Here is a 21,511-nt window from a genome sequence, read left to right as displayed (position 1 = left end):
TAATTGTGAATAATAGCATCTCATCTCTGTAAGGAAAGTATTTCTGAAAGTGACATTAAGATCTTCTGTGGAACCATCACTTTAAAATATGGTAATGCATTTTTATTACTATTATATATTATCTCTGTAAAGAGAAACTGGAGAGGAAATATTCTTAACATTTTTTTTCTGTCTTAGACACTTTACAAATCCACCAAAAGATCAGGAAGTGTGATGGCAAAACTCTACCTTGGTATTCTTCAGTGGAAAGTGCTGTAAAGCAAAATTCTGTAACAGCCATGCAACTTCAAGCGAGTACTGAGCCTTTTGGAGATGATTGTGTTGAGAACAGAACTACTGAAGAATGTCTGCATAGCAGTGAGGATAAAAATGTTGATGTGATAATACAGACAGGTGGGGAGCACAGCACTTCAGGCTTCTCTGATCAGGAGCAAAAGGGCTCAGGTGGAAATGTGATGGAAATATTGAATTGGGCCAGGCCTCTCCCTGCTTTACTTTCTCCAGTACAACTTTCACCACTGACTACACAGGTGAGTTTCAGGATGCATCAGACTTGGCACTGACTTGGTCTTAAAATTCCTGCAGAACTAATGATTTTATATTCCTGGGCTTTTTTGGTTTTTTCGATGTTAGTTACTCATGCACTGAAAGGGTCTCTGTGTGTTTAGATTCATATGGATACTTTTTTTTACCTTGTAGCATACTGCCTGTGGAAGGGAGCAAAAGATAATTTTGGGAAATGTATGTGTCATGATTTAACCCCAGCCAACAACTAAGTACCACACAGCCGCTTGCTCACTTTCCCACCAGCCGGAACGCTAGGGAGAATTGGAAGAGTAGAAGTGAGAAAATATGTGGGTTGAGATAAAGACAGTTTAATAGGTAAAGGAAAAGCCACGCACACAAGCAAAGCAATGCAAGAAATTCATTCACCATTTCCCATGGGCAGGCAGGTCTTCAGCCATCCCCAGGACAACATGACTTCATTATGCATGAGTGACTTGGGAAGACAAACATCATTCCTCCAAACATCCCACCCTTCCTTCTTCCTCTCTCTTTATATACTCAGCATGATGCCATAGCAGTATGGGATATTCCTTCAGTCATTTGGGGTCAGCTGTCCCAGTTGTGTCTCTTCCCAACTTCACATGCACATCCAGCACCCTCACCAGTGTGGCAGTATGAGAAATAGAAAAGGCCTTGATGCTGTGCAAGCACTGCTCAGCAATAACAAAAACATGTATATATTATCAACACTGTTTTCAGCACAAATCCAAAACATAGTCCCATAGTAGCTACTGTGAAGAAAATTAACTGCCTCAGCCAAAATGAGCACAGTCCCTTGTGTCTCAAATTGCTGTAATAATTTATTTTCCCAATGCTGCAGACATAGTCCCAACTCCTGTTCAAACATAAGCATGGCTTTCATAGCAAAACTGCAGAACTTGAAAGTCAAATGCTACTCAAATGCAGTTTTCCAGTAACCTTAGAATGCAAGTAAATAGGTAAAGAAGTCTTTTAACAGAGGTACTTTCCATTTGCTGTGAAAAACAGTGATGGAGAAGGTTGTAATTTATGTTATCAGCCTTAATCTCTCAAAACCACTGCATCAGGGCCACCAGTGCATTTGTTTACAGAAGGATATCTTAAAACTGATACCAGGGTTTAGATTATTAACTTTGTTTTTTTCATTGAAGGATATGTTGTTTGGAGAAGTCACTTGTTCCAGTGATGAAGAAGGTGATTGCAGTGCTTCTGCAGCAGAAGATATTTTGCAAGAAGACCAAGTTCAGCCTCTGAGTTGTAATGTAGTCAGCCTCAATGAGGAGTGCAACAGACAGAGTAAATCATGTGAGCATGGTCTTGATGCAGAAATCTCACTTAATCTGAGTTGGAATGAAAAGAACATTTGTATCAGTCCAAAGATGACAAGCAAAGAGGAGAGAGAGGCTGAAATAAAGCTAGCTGAAGCTGCTACTTTAATTACAAACATGGAAACTAACAAAGATCGTTTGGAGAAGAATTCTGAGAATATGGAAGCTGAGAACAGAGAAGAAGCAACAGCACACAAACTGGAAGACATTAAAGAACAGAAAAGAGATAGTGAGAACATGTACAGTGAAGAGGGAGGTTCTTTAGCTAATTTTATGTTACAAAGTTCCAAGCCTCAGAATCAGATGGAAAAAAGTAGTGAGCAAACAAAAGAGAATGTAACCTTAATCAGAGCTGTTGATAATGAGGGTAAACATGAAAATCATGGTGAATTAATGAAAGCAGAAAGAGGTGGATTATTAGAAGAGAGAGGAAGTCCCAGGAAAGTATCTGTTCCACAAAGTGTAACTCATTTGCCAGCTGAGCAATGCATTGTGCTTCAAGGTGAAGATTCTGAGGAGAAATCTGGTATGTTGATGCAGAATGAAGTTGTTGAAAATGAATCAAAAAATGTAATCAAAGTGACTAATATGGCTGGAGCTACTGAGATCTCTGCACACTCTTTGTGCTCTGAAATAAAACATGACAGTGAAGAGATACTGGAGAAACAACATGTGCAAACAGCAAAGGATGAAGTGGGCAGAGAATGTGAACCAGAGACTGTTAAAGTCTCTAGGCATTACTTACCTATATCTGCTATTGAAGGAATCAGAAATTTATTGTCAGCCTTTCCAAAAGATGAACAGCTCAAAAGTGAAAACATGAATGTAACCAGAGCTCCAACTATTGAACTAGCCATGAAATTTAACAGAGGAAGTGTTCGAGAAATATCTGAATCATCAGAGTTACTGCATAGTACAGAAAATGGAAAGTTAGTAGGCATAAAGAAGGGGGGATATATGAAAAGCAAACCACATCAGGAAGAAAATTGTAGTAATTTATTTCAAGGGAAGTCAGACTTGGAAAGTATACTTGCACTACCAAAGAGAGCATGCATTATTGATGCAGGAAGCAGTGTAGCTAAGTGTGAATCCTCTGTGTTAGATTTTACAGAAATGAAAGGTGAAATAAAACACTCTGAAAACTTGTATAGTACATTAGAATGTAAGCAGTCCAAAACTCAAAACTTTAGGGAGTTTGAATCTCAAGAGACTCAATTCAAAGTTAATCCAGAAGATTTTGGAGAGGAAAGCAGTGAGCTGTTAACAAGAGGAGATTCTATTGACTCTATCTTAGTAGAAAGTAATCTTACTTCTCAGGCACAGTTTGCAAAACCTCTCAATCAGTTCTTGATAACTGAAAATATTAAATGTGATGAAATAAAAGGGGAATTAAATATGGTGACTGAGACTTGCTCCAGTTCATTTAACTCTGAAAATAATGACGTGAAGAAAAATAATTTTTCAGGGATCATCTGCCAGCCTTCTTCGGAAATGGATTATAAAAGTGGCTTGGCTTTTTCTACTCAAGAGGACTTGAAGAATCACTGTATAAGTAATGAAGAAACAGATTCTCTTGTGCAAGTAGGAATTGGCTTGGAATCCACAAGGCCTCCTGATCTAAATTTCAGTCTTCTGAAAGTTGTTGGTTTTGTTGAAACTAATGTCACAGGGAAGGCTGCTTTTTCCTGTACATGGGAAAACAAGGGAGATACAAATTGTGTTATGGGTAGTACATTTAACTGTTCTTCAGAAAGCTTGGAAGAGAGTGCTGAGATCCTGTCTGCTGAAAAAGGCAACATGTGCAAAGAACTGGGCTGCCCTGAGAGGGGATATGTACACAAAAACGAAGTGAAAATTCCAGATAAGGAGCAAACAGTAGATAAAGAACCTCAGGCATCTGTTAAATCACAGATATTGGATGCAAACTCTTATAAGAAGAATGCTTTTCTCTTCCAAAAGTTTGATTGTCAAGAATCAGGATGCAGGACTTCTACACGGGAGGTTAGAACAGATCCTTCTAGAACTGGTTCACTGTTAGCTGGGGGAGAAAGCAAAGAACTGAATAGTTCTGAGGGATCTGGGGAAAATGCCCTTAAAAGGTGTAAAAATGATTTTGATATGTCAGAGCAGAGCAATTACTCTGAAGAGAAAGACTGTTCTATACAAAAAGTTAGGTATGTGAAATGTTCTAAATGTGGTCCCATGTTCAGAAAGGAACTGAGAGCTTCCAAGAGAATTGCAGTGGGTGGTCTGGAAACTGGTGCAGTTGTTGATGCTGATTACGAACTGTGTGAACTTCATTCAGTGATGCACCCAGGAAATATTTTTACAGTTAGTCATCTAAAAGCAGGCACTATGGTGGATATAGATACATGCTGTGAACTAAACAGCTCTGGAGATACTGCAAATGAGTGGTCAAGTGTGACTGAGGAGGGTTATGCTAGAGACTCAGCCTCTTGGAAAAGGGAGTTTATATTAGTAACCTCTGAAAATACTGAGGGTGATAATGAACTCATAGATTCTAACATTGCTGGATGCATCAATGACAGTGAGGAAAGTCTTTTAAAAGCTGGGACATCAAAAGAAAGCCCTGTGATGCCAAGTGCTTCAAAAAATAGGTTACCACTATGCAAGATGTTAACCAGATTCTCAGAAAATTGCAGGCTGACTGTAAAAACCGGTAAATTAAATACAAGAGTGTTAGCACTTGGCAATTTCTTAGAAGGAAATGATTCTGCAAAACTGCAGTCAAATGTGGAACAAGGTCTACTACGCAGTGTTGATATGGGGGTCTCAGTGTTTGAAGAATATAATAATAATCACGCCTCTTGCAACATAAGAGAAAACAACACTGATGTTATCATAGATAGTAGTAGTAGAAAAAAAATTTTCCTCAAGTATCTTCCAAATCCAGCCCTATCTGATGTTAAGTGCAGTTGTCAAACAGTTAGGCAGCCCTCTGAGCCACGAAAGACAGTATTTGAGAAGTTATGCATGTTGGAATCAGATTCTTGTGCTCTCAAAAAGAGCAGTAAATTTAAGTGCCAAGAGCAAGAACCATCTGAAATCTCTACTGTTTCTATCAAAACAGCTGCCCAAGTAATGCATACCAAGCTATCAAAGAGACTGTTTAAAAGTAAAAGAAGAACAAAGACTCTCGAAGTTACTAAGCCAGTTCTTGCAAATGCTGATACTTCTATGCCAACAAAATGCTCATCTGAGATGATAAATAAAATTAGGCAAGAGATAGGTCCTCCTCTGCCCCCCTTGCTACTGCCTTTGATTGCCACTCCTCCTAAAACTGCTGGTATCATGTCCCCAGTAATGTCTTCTACAGGTCAATCCTCTTTGCTCTCCCCTCTTGATGACCTGATATCCCCACTACATGACACTCCTGTTCTTCCTCTCATTTCTCCATTAACAGATACTCCAACAGTAAAATCTGCTCTTTTATTTTCTCCTCCCTCACCCTCAGAAGTGGCAGTAGGTAGAAGGATTTGTTCCTCACCTTTGAAATTTTGTACTTCCATTCCAAAGCACGCACTTCCCGTTCCAGGAAGATTTCCTCTGTTTGCAACTGATAGTGCTAGTCCAGGTACTCCTCAAGAGAACTCTGTGAAAATATTGGACACTATGTATCCAGAGCTGTCTGCAAGGGCAAGGACACTAAACATTCTGAAAGGCAATATTCAACTTAACCGATGTGCTTTGTCAGAAAGCCAAAATTTGCCAGGACCTGTGTCTCAAATACGCGGATTCAAAGCAATTGCATCTACATCAACTGCTTTTGTTAAAACTGGGAGCAATTTGAAATCTGATAGTAGCAAAGATGAAGACAAAGATGTGCAAAATCAGCAATTGTTTTCAAATTCATCAAATCATCTTGAAAAAAGGACACTATTGCAGGTATCTATGCCAAGAAGTGCCAAGAGATTGAGGTTGGACAGTGAACCACCAAAGCTGGAGCCCAATGATACTGCTGCTGTCAGAAATACTAAAAATACAATCTCTGAAATGCAGAAGGCTTTCCATGGTAAAAGAAGTGAAATTAGCGATTCATCACACAGCTCCAGTTTAGAAGCATCACTACCAGTAAAGAAGGTTATTGATCCTGACTGCCAGAAAGTTTCTTTGGCATTAAAGAAAGTTGCTGAGTCCTGTTTTGACTTGTTACCAGTTATTAAAGGACACGTGTATGTTGGCAATATCTCAAAGATTCCGATAATGAGAAATGAAGAGAAAGAAGTTGTCTATGAATTTGGTATAAAAAACAAGGTAAGTAGCATAATTTTAAATTTTATGGTTTAATAATCACTTCTGTGCAGATGAAGAGTGTAAGTATGTAGTATTTGAATTCTCAATTGTTCTGGCAATCTGTAGTGCCAGAGTATAGTCTTGAAAGGTTATTAGACATCTCAATTTGTATAACATAAGAAAATATAGAACTGCATAAGAAATTATTGTTCAGTGGTGTCCAAGATGCAAAAGTGCATTTATAAGTACAGAATCACATAATATTCTGTGATGGAAGGGACCCACAAGGATCATAGAGGCCAACTCTTAAGTGTACAGGGATCGAACCCATAACCATGGCATTATTAACACCATAATCTAACCAACTGACCTAATCTCAGGGTGTAGTACATATGCTTTTCTAATGTATGCATAATCCACTTTATTTTTGCAGCATTTTTTTGTAGTGGATGGAGTGGAGTGGAAGGAGTTCCTCCAAAATTATTTTTTTTTAATTCAATAAGATAAAATTCATTGAATAATAATAAATAATAAAATACCTTTATTATTCTACATGAGGTTATTCAAATTAATTTTATTGGAAAAATCTTCCCATAGTTTGTTTCCCAGAACTTGCTTAGCATCAGTGCTGAAAAATTTCAGTTGCCATTTTTCTCATAGATAATTTCTAGCCTACAGCAGAGCAATTCACCAACTGATACATGGCAGCATTTTGTCCTGTTACATTTTTTGTTCATAAAGTTCTCCTTAGAAGTTGCTACCAAGATCTCAGGTCATCCTTGTTACGAGTTGCCAAATCTGTAACTTCTTAGAAGCAAGGCTATGGCAGCTTTATGTTTCCAGGTCCAGCCAGTAGAAGGGCCAGATATGTACTCCAAATAGGCACACATGCACATAACATGCAGCTAATCTTATTCCCTTTTCTGACTAATTGGAATGAAAACCTGGTAGTGGACAATACATACATGTATATATATATACAGGCAGTCTGGATTCCTCCAGTAGCTAACAGTAGGCACTCAATATAACTAGTAGGTGGCTTCTGTTCTTCACACTTGTCTTGTGCTCTGGCAAACTTAGAGACTCAGAAGCACATATGTATTCTTCCAGTAGCTGGTCCAGATGTGTCTGACTCTTAGACTCCTGGGTCATTCAGGTGGCTGGCTTGGACCTCCTGGTTCCTCACAACTACCTTGTGTCTGCAGGTACCCAGTCTGAACAGTGTATTCTCCAGCACTTGGCTCCTAAGCATCTCATTGTACTCCCTACTTTTAGCTCTCCCTCTAAACATCCTGTAGTAAGGTGTGTGCAATCCCAATATTCTCTTTCCTTGCATCTCATATTGAGTCCCATGTTACTGTAGGCAGGAATATCTCATCCCCACCTCCTGCAGTACATAAGGTGGTCTAGGGAGAGACTGCTGTTAACAAATCTAGTAAGCCTCACACCTGGACAGCGGGCTGTTTGTCTTCCTGTGGCAGCTCTGGAGTACCTAAGTCAGGATGCTGCATTTGCTTTGATTAGGTTATTATCTTCTACCTGTCATTATTCTTCTCCTCATTCCCTCTACCTGTTATTATTCCTCTCCTTGTTCTTTGTTTTAAATCACATAACTAAACAGTTTATATTTAAAGAATAGCAGCCCTATTCTGGATCTGTTTAAGGCATGTTTATTCCAGGAAGTTGCTCCTCACTCCTTTTTCTTTCACTTGTTGCTTCTGATTTAGTTTTCTGCATTTTCATATATATGCAAAAAATATTTTTGCAAATAAGATAGTAGTCCTTTCTATTTGTCATACTATTACAATATTGTCAATATCCTTAAGTATACAAGAGTCTAACAATATTTTTTGTGTCTTATAGCATTTAGCAGAGTCCTTGCTGCATGTTATTCTCAATAAACTCAAGGGTCAGAAGAATGCCACAAATTACAACTTCAGTCAGGCTCTGTGTCGAGTCTATGCAGGAATTTGTCAACAGTTGGGAGATTTGGAAAGAGCTCGCCTTTTCTGCTATAGCCTACTTAAAGAAGGTATAGTGTGGCTTAGTGGTCTTACACCTTAAATATGCTGTATGTCTTTGCTGTAGTGTTCCAGAATTATTATGTTTGTAAAAAAAAGCAAAAATTCTGTGAAAGAGTTGTTTTCCTTAGAACTTCTTTCTATAATGCAGAAGTATCGACTGTTCTAGAAGAAATTTCTTTTCTCACAGTTCCTTCACATCTGTGTTGTTGTTTGGTGGTGACCTGGGCTTTTAGTAGTTTACTTATTTTTCCAGAGAAATATTTTACTTAGGATCCTCTTTGCTTTCATTTTTGCCCTACCATCTCCAAAATGATAATATGATTCTAAGGACTTTTGTCCTTTTTGCCTGTTAGTATTTTCTTATTTTAATTAGGTCCTGATTCATAAAGTAAGTGTGATTTAAAAACATGTATTGGCTTAAAATAGTGTCTGGAGCTGGACAATACCTTAATCAAAACTCGTGTATTTTTATGACATGTCCTCTTTAAAGTTTTTTTTTGCTTCCCATTATTCAAAGTCTCGCTTGGTTGAGAGGGTTTTTTCCATTTTGGTTCCCTTCCTCTCCCCTGCTTCCTTTTGTTCCCAGTAACAAAGGTAATACATACATACTATCACTGTACTAAATTAAGAGTCTTAGTTTTGAAAGGACTTCACTAAGTTTGAAAGTACCATTAACATGCAGGGCTCAATAGTATCCTGGTATCCATGTTTCAAATTAAAATAAAATTTGAGAGCACTGAGGAACAGAATGCTAGAACTTGTGATTGTTTCAATTAGTGATTATCTTTCATATAACATTCTTGTCTTTTTTTCTGTTTTTTATCTTCAAAAGCTTTGTGATTTCATTTTGTTCTTAATTATCTTTTTTTTCTGGGGTGTCATATTGTTATTTGCTTGGGTTTTTTCTTGGTTCTTTTTTGAATTCCTGGGTTTGTATCTGTTTTTCTATCCTTCATGCAGTCCCTTATAATTCTCCTTTTACTTTTTCATGTTAATAGTTTTAATACTGCACCATGTTAGAAACTCATCAGATATCTTTTCTTAGTCTAAAATAACAGTTAAGCCTTTTGTTTTGCAGTATCTTGTTGTTTTTTCTTTTTGTGTGTTCTTGCAAATATTAAACATTCCCCTTTTTTTCCCTTTTTTTTTTCTGGGTAAGATTGAAACTTTAGTAGCTAAACGCAGATTTTTTTTTAAATGATTTTCTATTCTATACCTTGAATTGCATAAATTCCTGTTGTCATTGTTCTGTGGTTTTATACTTATGAGTGTGAACAGCTGTAAGCACATCTTAAAGGTCATTTAGTTTTTTTAAAATTCGTTTGTTTTTATTTGATTACAATGTACTCATTTTAGGGCTTTCTCTTTCATGTAGTTTTACGTATTCCCATGAGAATTATAGCAACACGAGCTACACAATTAACAAATTTACTATAAACAGTCAGTACTACCTCATTAGACTTGCATCATCTTTTGTCTTGACAACCTTTTTGTTCTGTTCTTCTTTCAGGTATTCTGCCTTAAATGACAGTAAATAAAATATTACAGTTTTTTGGTTATTTTGTCTTTTACCCCTCCTCTGTTCCCTTTGTCTTTTTTTTTTTTAAACTTTTCTTCTTTTCATGCCACTTTAAGTCTTAAGTCTTTTATATCACTGAGTGAATTTTGTAAGTGTTTCAAATTCCTGGGCAGGCAATTCAAGTTGAAGCATGTAGATAATGCTAGTTCACCTACAGTCCGTGTCCTGATAGAAAAAAGTTAATTATTATGTTATGAGCAGCTTCAGAGTAGAAGAAGGTTCATCCAAGACACTAAATTCTTTATGCTCATTAAAGCTTTGTGATTTGATGTATTTTGATATGCTCTCTAGTTCTTGAAAAAAGTTCTTCTGAAAAATGTAGAAGTTATACTTAAGTGAAGAGGGAAGGCACATTTAGCTTTTCACATTTCGTTTGTTTTTTCCAGGCATATGTATTCCAGTACTGCATTCCATACATGAAAGTAATATCTACTTTTTTACTTATTCCAGTGTATTTGTTATTGCTTACAGTCTACACATTCATGTTTCATCTTCATATTCTGCTCTGAAGCTTTCTGCTTTGGTGTTCAGAAGCATCTGTTGGCTTCCTCTTCATGGCCTGGAACTCTGTTCTCTCTTACTGATACATGTCAGATATTTGCACTGAATTACTTTAATGAATGAGGATTCTTGAATTATGTGGGAGTAGTGCAAATTTTTATGTCCATGGAAGTACAGATATTAATATGCATCATTCATATATGCTCACTTACAACTTGCATAATGTATAATTTCCCTGACAAAGTCTGGGAAAATTGCTAAGAAGTATCATGTGTGAATTGTATGAAAGTTCTTTGCAGGCTTTTTCTTTTTTTTAATGTGGATTTCACAGGTGTATGAGTGCAAGGTATTAGCAAGGATTATTTTTTTCTTTGGACTAGTTGTAGTTCGATCCATTAATCAGAGTGCTCACTTGTGTCTGGGGTATATATAGGTAGGCTTTTTGAGTGCATCTTACAGTTTAATCCTAAAAGAATCCAGTTTCAATGCTCCGAGACCATTCTCCTTAGTGAATTAAAGTGAAGTAAGAAAGATAAAGGGAGACAGAGTGAAATTACAGCGGGGGAGGTGGCTTAAGGTTTGGATTGTTGTTTTTTTTGCCTTGGGTCTTATTTTCTTATTTAGTCTCAGGACTGAGATGTGCTAGTTTAACTCCCCTTCCTTGGGCTGCTGTTGTGATGTGACTTCTATGCCTTCTTTCCTAGTTATATTGCTAAAGACTGTACTGGCTTTTAATGATTGAATATATTTTTTTGTTGTTTTTAAATACTAAAATCATACCTTGTTATTTCTTTTTTTCTTAGACTTTCCAGACTCAGAAAAGATGATTTTATTTATCACAAATGTATGGCCTGACATCCTTGTCTCCCAAGGTGCAGTTAACAAAGCTATGCAATTAGTTGTCAGGCAGAGTGCAAGCAATGAGATGCTGGCCTGTTTGAGTGCTTACCTCAGCTGGGAACAGGTAATGTCTGCTTTCATTGTGAGTGTCAGGTTTTGTCTGCATTGGTCACTTTGCTGTCTGAATCAAAACAAGCAGCTTACTTCTAATGAAGCGTGTGAAGATCCCATGGAGTCTGTATAATTGCACAACTAATGCTGCTTCAGGCCTTTTTCCTCTAGTTGTCTAAACCCTACTAGAATACAATACTTGTCTTGTTTTCCCTGTTAAATACTAATCTCTCTACTAAACGTTAAAAGTAAAGATTGTTTTTAAACTTTAACTAGCATGATCTTGGACTAGGGAATTCCCTCCGTCTATGGAACTGAGACCTTGATGTTCTTTGAGATGTTTTTTTGTTTTGTTTTTCATTGTTGGATCTTTTTAATACATATTGGTTTTGTCTGTCTTTCATAGTTCCCTGTGTAATAGGTAATAATGTTTCACAATTAATTTCAAGATCAGCCTGTCTCTTTTTACTCATGATCCTTTTGCAAAGTAGACTATAAATACCCATTTATCACCAAAAAAAGTCAGGCAGTTAATTTCAGAAGCAGTTGGCAGTACAAAACAAGTGATGGCAGAAGAAGGGTGACCAATGTTAAGGACTTTTGAGATTTGATTTCAAGTTTTTGAGCCCTTGGGCAAATAATTTCTATCAGTTTTCAGCAGGCACATATTACCATCCTGAAAGGGATGCTGCAAAGAGGAAAAATTGGACACAATTGAAATCATTAGGAACAAATTTATATCATAGAGATGGAAAGCCAGAGGTGCTTTGCTTCTGGAGAAGGAGTTTGTGTAACAGGCTTGTGTGTTTGTTTGAAAGCTAGGGCCCTGTATTTTTTAAAACCCCATATTAATGCTTGATTGAAGTGCTATAGTTTTGTAAATATCAAGTGAACAAAATCATATTGATTCATAGTTCCTGGTTCCATGATTCCTATCCTGGTTCCAGCCACGACAGGATTAATTTTTCAGTAGCCAGAAGGGGGCATGGCTAGGACCCATAGGTTGGTTATTCTATATATTCTGTACCACCTCATGTCATTGCCCAGGTGTGGGGAAGAGCTTCTCTTCCAGGGAGAAGAGCTCCCTTCTGCGTTGGCATAGCATGGTGGGGGGAGCAGTCAGTTATTGTTGTTTCTGTGTTAATCATTAGCCTCTTTCTTTTACCCTGTCACTAGTATTACTGCTGTTACTGTTTGATTTCTTACCTCACTGACTCATGGTTTCACTGAGAGCACTAAATTGCAGAATACCATTCCTAAACCATGACAATAGCTCACCTGTTCCCTGTCCAAACACACTGTTCCACAACTGCCTTGAGGACTGCAGCTAGTCTTACTGCTGTCATCATAGCCTTTATTTTTGTTTATTTGTTTGCTTGTTTGTTTTTTAAATCTGAAACGAGCCCTGAATCTAAAATGGTATCACTGGAATTACAGCCCCCATAAACCTCCTGCTTTAGAGCAGGTTTATAGTAGAGTGAGTTAAGAGGGCGTGGATTTGTATCTGCTTTTTTTTATTATTAAATCACAGTTGTGATGTAGCATTAAGCTCTGGTATTCACTTATGCTGTACTGCGGTCCCTGTTTAGCAAAGAATTTGCATTCTCCATGCTATTAGTTTACAGCTTTAAATTTCATGCCAATAGAGGTGCACATAAGTATGTCTTAGTAAATGTTCTTGGAAATACTAATTCTGTGCACTCACACTACCTACTTTATTTATGGATCTCTGAAATATGAGAGCTGCTGCAGGTGGGGAGAAGGACCTCAGAAATTTCTGTATTGATGATAGGAGATGGCATCATCCTATCTGTAAGCTCTCTTTTACTTATAGAAATACAGGGAAAAATTTCAAGTAGATTGTGATCAACAGTCTGTTATGAGAAGATTATTCTACTTATGAAAGTAAAACTCAGGTAGAATGGGTATTTATTTCTTGGTCAAAGTGTACCATTTTAGTGACTTAAACCATGGCAGAACTTGCCTATTATATGAGCTTTGGTACTGAGAAAATCTGCCAAGCAGCCACTCTGTTCCTGTGATAAGCCTAGGGTTTTTTTCTTGATACTTCAGACATTCAGAGAATGTTTGTTTTTAAATTTCCTTCTTCCCCTAGCTATTTAATTAGCAGAATTGTTTCATATGGCATGTTTTTAGTTATTACTACCTCAACTATTGAAAGTACTTGCTTGGAAATTAGCCCCTAATGAAGAATAACAGTAGCAAATTTTAAAATTATTTAGAAAGCGAGAAGTATTAGTCTTATCTTCTTGCATTGGAAAAATACTCTTCTGACCTTAAAGCTGTATTGAGAGAAACAAAAATCCCCAACTTGTAGGAGATAAGACAGTGGGCGTGAAGTCTGTGGGTCTTGCTGTTTGAGGGGGGGTTTTCCCAACTCCCATTTTAGTAGAAGCGTCAGGAAAAATACCGAGTACTTGAAGGTCTTGTACTCTATTTGTTTGTGTTAATTCAAACCAAAAGTTGGATTTATGGTATAAGATGTTTTGTACCGTCACTATCAAAGAGTATGTAAAGAGTTTGGTTCTCGGCTGGTAACTTTTCATGCACTAAGGTGATTACCTTCTAAAATTCCAGAGTTCCTCTTTAGATGCTGGTATTATGGTCTCAAACCTGCTTTTAGAAATGCAGTCATGTACAAAAGTAGAATTTCAATTGAGTGAGCACTATGGAGAAGATCTGAGTGAAGATGCCTGGCAGTACATATTTGCTGTTGATCTACTCTGCTCTCACTTGAAGTGGGATTGGACACATGACAATGTTATAAGGTATTGTGGCAAGCAGTTCTTTCAAATGTTTTCCTGTATGTGGTTTTTCTGTGGTTTGGTTTTGGTGGTGATTTTTTTTCCCCCAAATTCACTATGACTTAGCTTTTAAAGTAATAAAATATTGGATACATATTTAGAAATGAGGGTGTTTTAACCTGATGAGACCTAGACTCTTGTTTTTGTGTGCCTTATTTTAAGATAGAATGAATGATCAATGAGGAAAGGTAGGATTTTATAGTACTGTTCCAAGAAATGAACCCTGTTTGAACCATTCTAGTAAAGAATTGCTTTCAAAATAGCTCTATGTGGATGATTACGAAAGATTTTGAGATTGTCTGTCAGTGAGGCAAAATTATTGTTTTCCTCCAAAATTACTTGTTGAATTCCTCTCCCCCCATCAGAAAAAAATGAGGGTGGAACTTCTATATGTAAATAGCACTCCTTCAGTGCTGAAAGTGAAATGTACCCATATGCGTTAGTGTACTATCCTGATTTCAGTTTGATTTTAATTCTAAAATCATTATAATAGCTAGATTCAATGTCTTGAATTTTCTTTCAACCTATAATCCAGTACCTGGACTGCTACCATATTTAACCTGCTTTGAAATATTTCATTTTGACACCTACACTGATCTGACAGCCCTGATTTTCTAGAGGTTTCATAATGTAGTGGACATTTCTTTATCTGACATAACATAATAATTGATTATAAAGTAAATGCAAATAACTTACAATCATCGTCGTCTTTTGTACAAGTTCCATTACTTTCAAATAGTAAAGAAGTTGGTTTTGGTGAAATACTTTTAAATTAGTACAAATTAGCTTCAGTATGTCAGTTTAATTAAAGCCATACAGAGTTGATTGTGTGGAGTTGTGCTGATAATAGGTAACTAGGTCTATTGGCATCCTTTTAAAGACTAAAAAAGTCTTGGGTACTTTTATGTTTAAAAACAAGCATCAGATCCTACTTGTAACATACAAACTGACTTTTTAGTCATATAAGAAACTTACAGAACATTTCAGCATGACATTTGGAAGTAACACAATTTCATATATATCTATGAAGTCAGTCTACCTACAGTCAGTAGAGATGTAGAATGTTGCAGGGAAATGAATAGAAGATGAACATGAATCCTATCCTGAACAGGAACGATTCCATCCAACAGTTAGCTTTGATTGTTTGGGTTTAAAACCTTCTTTACATTACTCAGTTTTGTGGATGCTTGGAGTGTTATGAGTTTCCCTAGAAGGTGAAGTAAAGATGCAAGTGGAGCTATGGAAATATGTGGTAAACAAAAGAACCATTTGCCTTCATTATTGTATGAATACTGTACCATCCCTTCATGCACTATCAGATTTTCAAATTCATTTGTCTTTCACAGCAAAGTGCTTTGGCCTTCTATGGATAATTGGGTAAAGAAGAGAAAGGGGCAGGAAACTGCTCAGTCCATTCGTGATAGTGTTATAGCACTGACACTCAGGCTAATTGGTAAGTAATCCAAATTCTTGGTTGAACTTCTGCTTTGTATAACTATGTCCTTTGAAAGTGTCAGACTGCCTGGAAAGTGAGTTGATGTATTTTTGCATTTTACTGCATCTTTATGCAGATCTTTTCTGTTTATCAGCCTGTGGAAATCAGGTACTTAAGTCTTGAGAGATGTTACTCTGATTCATGATAACAAATACCAACATCTTTTATGTATTTAAAATTAAATAATCTGTAGCTACATATAGAATCATAGAAATCCTGGATTGGAATGGACCCACTAGGATCATCAAAGTCCAACTCCTGACCCTGCAGAGGGACAGCCCCAGGAATCACACCATGTGCCTGAGCATTGTCAAAATGCTTCTTGAACCACTCTCTGAGTGAAAAACCTTTTCCTAATAGCTAACCTAAACCTCCCCTGACACAGCTTCATGCCATATGGTTTATCGCAAAGTGTATTGTAGTGGTTTGGATCTTGTTTTCCCCCAGAGGCTAAGAAAGTGGTAAGACCCCAAGGGGTGAAAACCCCTGGAAGTTTTGAAGTTCTGTCCAATGGGCGCTCCTGCAAAAATGTAAACATATCACAAGCACTGGAAGAGACGAGTTGTAGTTTGGGTTGTTAGAAGAAGTAGCCATGTTGTAGAGCCACTAGGAAGGGGCTCTGAGCCCCTCGGGGCCTCTGAGGCCTCCCAGCCCCCGGCGGGGGGGACTGCAGAGACTTGGAACAGTCTTAGATTGGGCTAAGTGTCTGTAGTTACGCCGGGAGATGTTTTCTCCATCGTGGGCAGTGGCCGGAGAAAGCAGCAGCCGGCACTGACCGGAGAAACAGTGGCAGAGAGCCAGAAGAGATAAGACAGAGCAACAGTGACATGCAGCACCAGAGAAGGGACTCCTGGAAGGAGAGCTGAGGAAAAGAGAGTCAGTAGCTGAGTTCTACAGAGTTTTTGGGGGTAAGAACTGATTCCAGACCCCTCAAAACTCCCTTAAGACCCCTCTTGGAGAAGAGGGACATGGACTCCTATTTTGGAGAGCAGTTTTGGACATGCAGCACTACAGAGAGAGAGAGAGAGAAGCTGAGAAGCTCAGTTGTCCTGAGAGCTGAGCCAGGACGGTGTGGTAGGTTGGCCTTGGGGGCCCTCCCTTGCTGCAAGCTACAAAGAAGCTCGCAGCCTGAGACAGGGCACAGAGGCCCTGCAAGGAGCTTGAATCTCCTGGAGATACCAGACCGTCACGAAGACCCCCTGCATCTCGTGATATGACCGTGGTGGAACGACCTTTGTCTGGGGTGACGTAGTCCACGGAGGAAGACCCCTTTGCCTGCGTCAAGGGGCCCGAGGGAGCTTGGATACCTCCCTCGTGAGTGCTGGCAGAGGTCCAGCAACAGCTGCATGCATGAGAGAGAGATAGACTGCTACTCTGAAGAAGCTGCTGCCCTGAGAGACTGGAAGGGATCTGTCCTTCTTTCCCTCCTGGACTTTTATTTGGAGGGGAGAAGAGATCTGATCCATTGTAAATACTATATGTCATGGTAGAGATAGTTGTGATCATGTGTATAATGTGTTATAATATTTATTTGTACAGTCATTGTAATATATTCCCCTTCCCCCATTCTGAGTCTGGTTGTGTTTTGTCTGGAAAAACCCATCTCACATTGGGTTGAGATGTGGGAGGGGGAATGGAGCTAGGGAATTGGATTTTGGGGTATCTCAAACCATGACATGTATAAAAATAAGGTTTTATATGCAATATAATACCATAGTAATTTTAAGTTATATTAATTTATTTGGGATCTAGAAAGCATTTGAGGTACATAGATATAGTTTGAGTTTCAATAAATATTTTCCACATGTAAGCTATATAATATTGTTTGTTAAACAAAAATTGCATTCTTTATGATTTTAACACTTAAAACCTACAAACCTGTGGGAGTTGGATCAATCTGATGAAAAATGCCTTGGGGTGTTTAGTTACAAAAGGAATAGGACAACTGTTGTTCCCAAGACAACATGGTAACAAGAATGACTATTTTTTGTAATTGAAATTTGTATTTTCTGTTGATACTTCAACAATCAGGAAGTCTACAAGTTAGGAAGTTGACTGTCTAAATAGTCAGATACATAATAACCCTTTTTTTCTTTCAGGTCGATTGGGCCAAATAGGTTTGAAGGAAGGATATCTTGCTGCAGTGAAGAATATTAGTTCTGTAATTGGACTGTTTGTACAGCATGCAAAAGAGGAAGGTAATGTTTATTTTGAGGAACTTTAGTGTAATACCTGCAATGCGAAGTTTTGCCAGTGCCAGTATATAACACAAATTGAGATACATATGCCAAAACAGCGTGGTTTTGCAGTTTATGTTAGTGCATAATAGGTCAAACAGTTTTCAGTTTGAGTCCCTTTCTCTTCCAAAGTTAATGAAGTATTAACAGTATTACCTTCTGTTTGAGACAGAGAACAATTCGGAGATGGTTTTAGCCACCTTGGAATTAGACTGTTTCATATAAGAGCCTATAGCTACATTAGAGAATTTAAAGGGTGATCTTAACTTGAGCAGCAATAGCTGATTTTTTACCTGAGCAATTCATGCTGAAGCTTACTGCTAGCAAGATGTTGTATGGGAGAAAGACAGCCCAAATTCTTGACTGAAACAAAGCAAGGCAGTTAGGGCAGCAGAGATCGACATTGCTCAGTTATTCTGGATGTCAAGTACATTTTGCAGTGAAGCACTGGCCGATGTTAGGGAGCTGTTTTGAGCCACCTGTATAGCTTTTCTTCCTTGCAATCTCAAGTTTTTCCAAATAAGTGGTATATGTCTGTATCTGTTTCAGACTCAGTGTCAACCTGACTGTTTTCATAAGTCTGATCACTCTTAACTGGAGTAAAATCACTAGATACTCAACTCTTTTATGCCCTTTGAATGCTGAAAACTTGCTGAATAGAGAAGACTGAAAAGTGCTAGTATAAAATGTTATGGAATTTGTGTGTAGGTTGTCATCTTGCTACATTCTGGTTTTAGACATCACAGTTGCTGATGTGTTTTATTTCCAGTTCTTGAACTAATAGTTTCTTTAAATTCAGAATTCCCAAAAACATTCTTGCATATCAAAGTTTCTATGAGCTGATTTGTGTTAACTTTTTGCAGGTGTTCCCTGGGGTGTGCAGCTGGCAGCCATATATTCACTATGTGACTTGAGTTCAAGCAATCCAGAAGGTATTGTTGAGGCCATCCATGCTTGGAGAGCAACAGTTCTTAACAACATCCCTTCTGCTGTCATAAGTGGCATAGCTGAAATCACTTCTCTATGTGAAATGGAGCTATACTAAAATCTAGGGAAGTGGACTGATCTAAAGGAAGAAGTGCCTTACCAACTAAGCAGTAGTTGGTTCCAGTTAAAAACTGTATTAATACAAAGTGGTGTGTCTTCTTGTATTTCATGTTTTTAAACAGAATGTCTGATCATGCAAAGCAAGCTCAAGTATTTTATTTGGCTTTTCTGTTTGAGGGAAGAGTTTTTAAAAAATAAATTAAAATATTTACTTTTCAGTGATCTGAAAACCAGTGCATCTTCACCTTCTGAGATATTTCTGGTTTGATGTCAATAAAAATCAGTAATACTTTTCATTCTTTTCCTTCCATCAATTTGGAGTATGGCTATTTGACACAACAGAAAATTCAACCTGACTTGGAAACCTAGCTCTATTATTTTGTACTCTACTTATAAAGTAACCATTCAGATAGCAGAACTTTATTTTGCTTGGGTAATCTCATAAACTTAACTTAAAATATCTGTGCAAAACAGGTAGGAATTGACTTTTTCTATAGCAATCATGTATAGAATAACAGAGATATTAAATCTCTCAGCTTGTATATATGGTGTATTCTAGTGTGTCTCACATTTGGTATTGTTCCACTTGGGAAATTTTCTGTATGTAAATAGAGATTTGGTTCAAAAAAAGTTCATGTTTGTAATGGTAGTTTACTAGACTCTGTTTTTGTATCTTTCATAATAAAAGAGAAAAACACCCTTGTGTTTTTGTTGATCTGTTTAAATAACACAGAATTAACTGTTATTTCTAGCTTATATAGACACTACTTTGAGGGGCAGGCAGGAATTATCTGATGAGGTAATTTCACTGAATGAATTCCGCATAACTGCAGTTCTGGCCACTGGAAAGAGAGTATATTGTATCTCTCCAAAATTTACTGGTATGCTTTGAGGGCTTGGGAGGTAGCTTAAAAAAAAAACATTGAAAACATCTGTTTTCACTCTGTGATTGTAACCAAGTGAAGGGGTGAGCTTTGCTAATGCAGGTTCTCAGTTGTAGTGGGTTTGTGCCTAGTTCAGAAGTTCAGTTTCAGAAATTCACACACAAATGCATACACCCCGAATTATCTGCCCCTTGTCAGTACCCACAATTTTAACTGTTTTTCACATAATGCAGAAAAGCAATAGGATATTTTTTATGCAAGGATCTATTTAATTCTGCTTCAGGAACAGTAATTTTACTCAACATGCTGTAGTCCCAGCCTCTGTAGTCTTGTAAATATGTTTTTTGCCATGACTAAAGGCCACAGATTTTGTACCAATCTAGCAGTGCATGGTTTCAGGACTGTCCTGGCCTGTGCTGGTTGTAATTTGTAAATTTGTCAAGAGATTACCACCTCATCTGTGTTAGCTTTAGTTCTGGGAATATCCCATATGGTGAAAGTCTGACATTGCTAAGTAGTCAATGCATAACCAACAGCCCTTTGTGTTAAGTAGGTTGAGAGAGGTCAAACTGCAACCTTCAAACTTTAGCTGGAAAGGAGTGAAAAGGGAGAAGGTTGAGGTGAGAAAACGTACAAATATAGCCCATTTCAGGTGGCTTAGAAATACATGAGGGAGTTTTCTCATCTTTTAAGCAAAAAAGCCAGACAAGAACGGTGGTAGTACTGCATTAAATTGAGTGTATTGAGGGTAATTTCTTAATCCAGGTGATAGATTAGAAAAGAACTTTCTAAGGATGTTTTCCTTAAAAGAGCTTTCGATTCCCATATGTAAGAAACAAGGCAGGAAAAGGAGAAGACCAGCACAGCTGAGTAAGGACCTCCAGCCAAATGAAAGTGTAAGAAGAAAATGCGCAGGCAGTGGAACAAGGGACATGTATTGTGGGGAGAATACAGGGATGCTGCCTGGATGTGTAGGGATAGGATCAGGAAAGCTAAGGGACAGCTGGAGCTGAATTTGGCATGGGATGTGAAGAATAAGAATGGCTTTTGCAGGTACGTTGATCAGAAAAGGAATATTAAAGAAAACGTTCACACTGCGGTAAATAAGACAGGAGAGCTACTGACAATCAACATGAAGAAGGCTGGGGTACTAAAAAATTTTTTTATGTCAGTTTTCAGCAGTAATCCCTCTTCCAACCCCAAACTTCAAGGCAGGGTTAGAGGAAGATTACTTGAGGAACCTGAACATAAATAGGTCCATGGGACTTGATGAGATACATCCTATGGTCTTGAGAGAATCATATTTGGAAAGTTATGGCAGTCAGGTAAAGACCCCAGTGACTGAAAACAGGGAAACATCACATCCATTATTAAAAAGAGTGAAAAGGAAGACCCTCAGAACTACAGACCAGTCAGTCTCACTTCTGTGCCTGGTCAAATCCTGGAGAAGTTCTTCCTAGAAGACATGTTGAAACATACAGAATACAGGGAGGTGATTAGAGACAGCCAATATGGCTTCACCAAGGGCTAATCATGCTTCAGTGGAGAAGGGAATAACTACAGATGAGATTTACCTTGATTTCTGCAAGGCCTTTGATATGGCCCCCACAACAACTTGTTGCTAAATTGGAGAGAGATGAATTTAACAGATGGACTGGTAGATGAATAAAGAACTGGCTAGATGACTACATCCAAAGAGTTATAGTCAAAGACTCAATGTCCAACTGGCAACAAGTAATAAGTGGTATCCCACAGGGACTGTACTGAGATCAACAGTGCTTAATACCTTCATGAATAACACAGGCAGCGGGATTAAGTGCACCCTCAGCAAGTGTGCTAA

The 21,511-nt window shown here is 37.9% G+C and overlaps 1 protein-coding gene across 5 annotated transcripts in view; it reads left to right on the top strand.

The window, feature by feature from the left end:
* ICE1 (interactor of little elongation complex ELL subunit 1) overlaps window positions 1–19,485 on the top strand; it is a 46,229-nt gene extending 26,744 nt beyond the window's left edge. For all 5 annotated transcript variants that reach the window (XM_032690153.1, XM_032690187.1, XM_032690169.1 and 2 more), the window contains 8 exons: window positions 178–530; window positions 1,698–6,149; window positions 7,992–8,160; window positions 11,036–11,196; window positions 13,782–13,972; window positions 15,355–15,461; window positions 17,603–17,701; window positions 18,604–19,485. In XM_032690153.1, the coding sequence (XP_032546044.1) occupies window positions 178–530; window positions 1,698–6,149; window positions 7,992–8,160; window positions 11,036–11,196; window positions 13,782–13,972; window positions 15,355–15,461; window positions 17,603–17,701; window positions 18,604–18,785 (5,714 nt within the window). In that variant the 3' untranslated portion in view covers window positions 18,786–19,485. The remainder of the gene's footprint in view (window positions 1–177; window positions 531–1,697; window positions 6,150–7,991; window positions 8,161–11,035; window positions 11,197–13,781; window positions 13,973–15,354; window positions 15,462–17,602; window positions 17,702–18,603) is intronic.
* The last annotated feature ends 2,026 nt before the right edge of the window (window positions 19,486–21,511 follow it).

The sequence above is a fragment of the Chiroxiphia lanceolata genome, chromosome 1 (genome assembly GCF_009829145.1).
Source record: "Chiroxiphia lanceolata isolate bChiLan1 chromosome 1, bChiLan1.pri, whole genome shotgun sequence".
Lineage (NCBI taxonomy): Eukaryota > Metazoa > Chordata > Aves > Passeriformes > Pipridae > Chiroxiphia > Chiroxiphia lanceolata.
The sequence above is the reverse complement of the archived record's forward strand: the minus strand, read 5'-3'. Positions and strand labels throughout refer to the sequence as shown.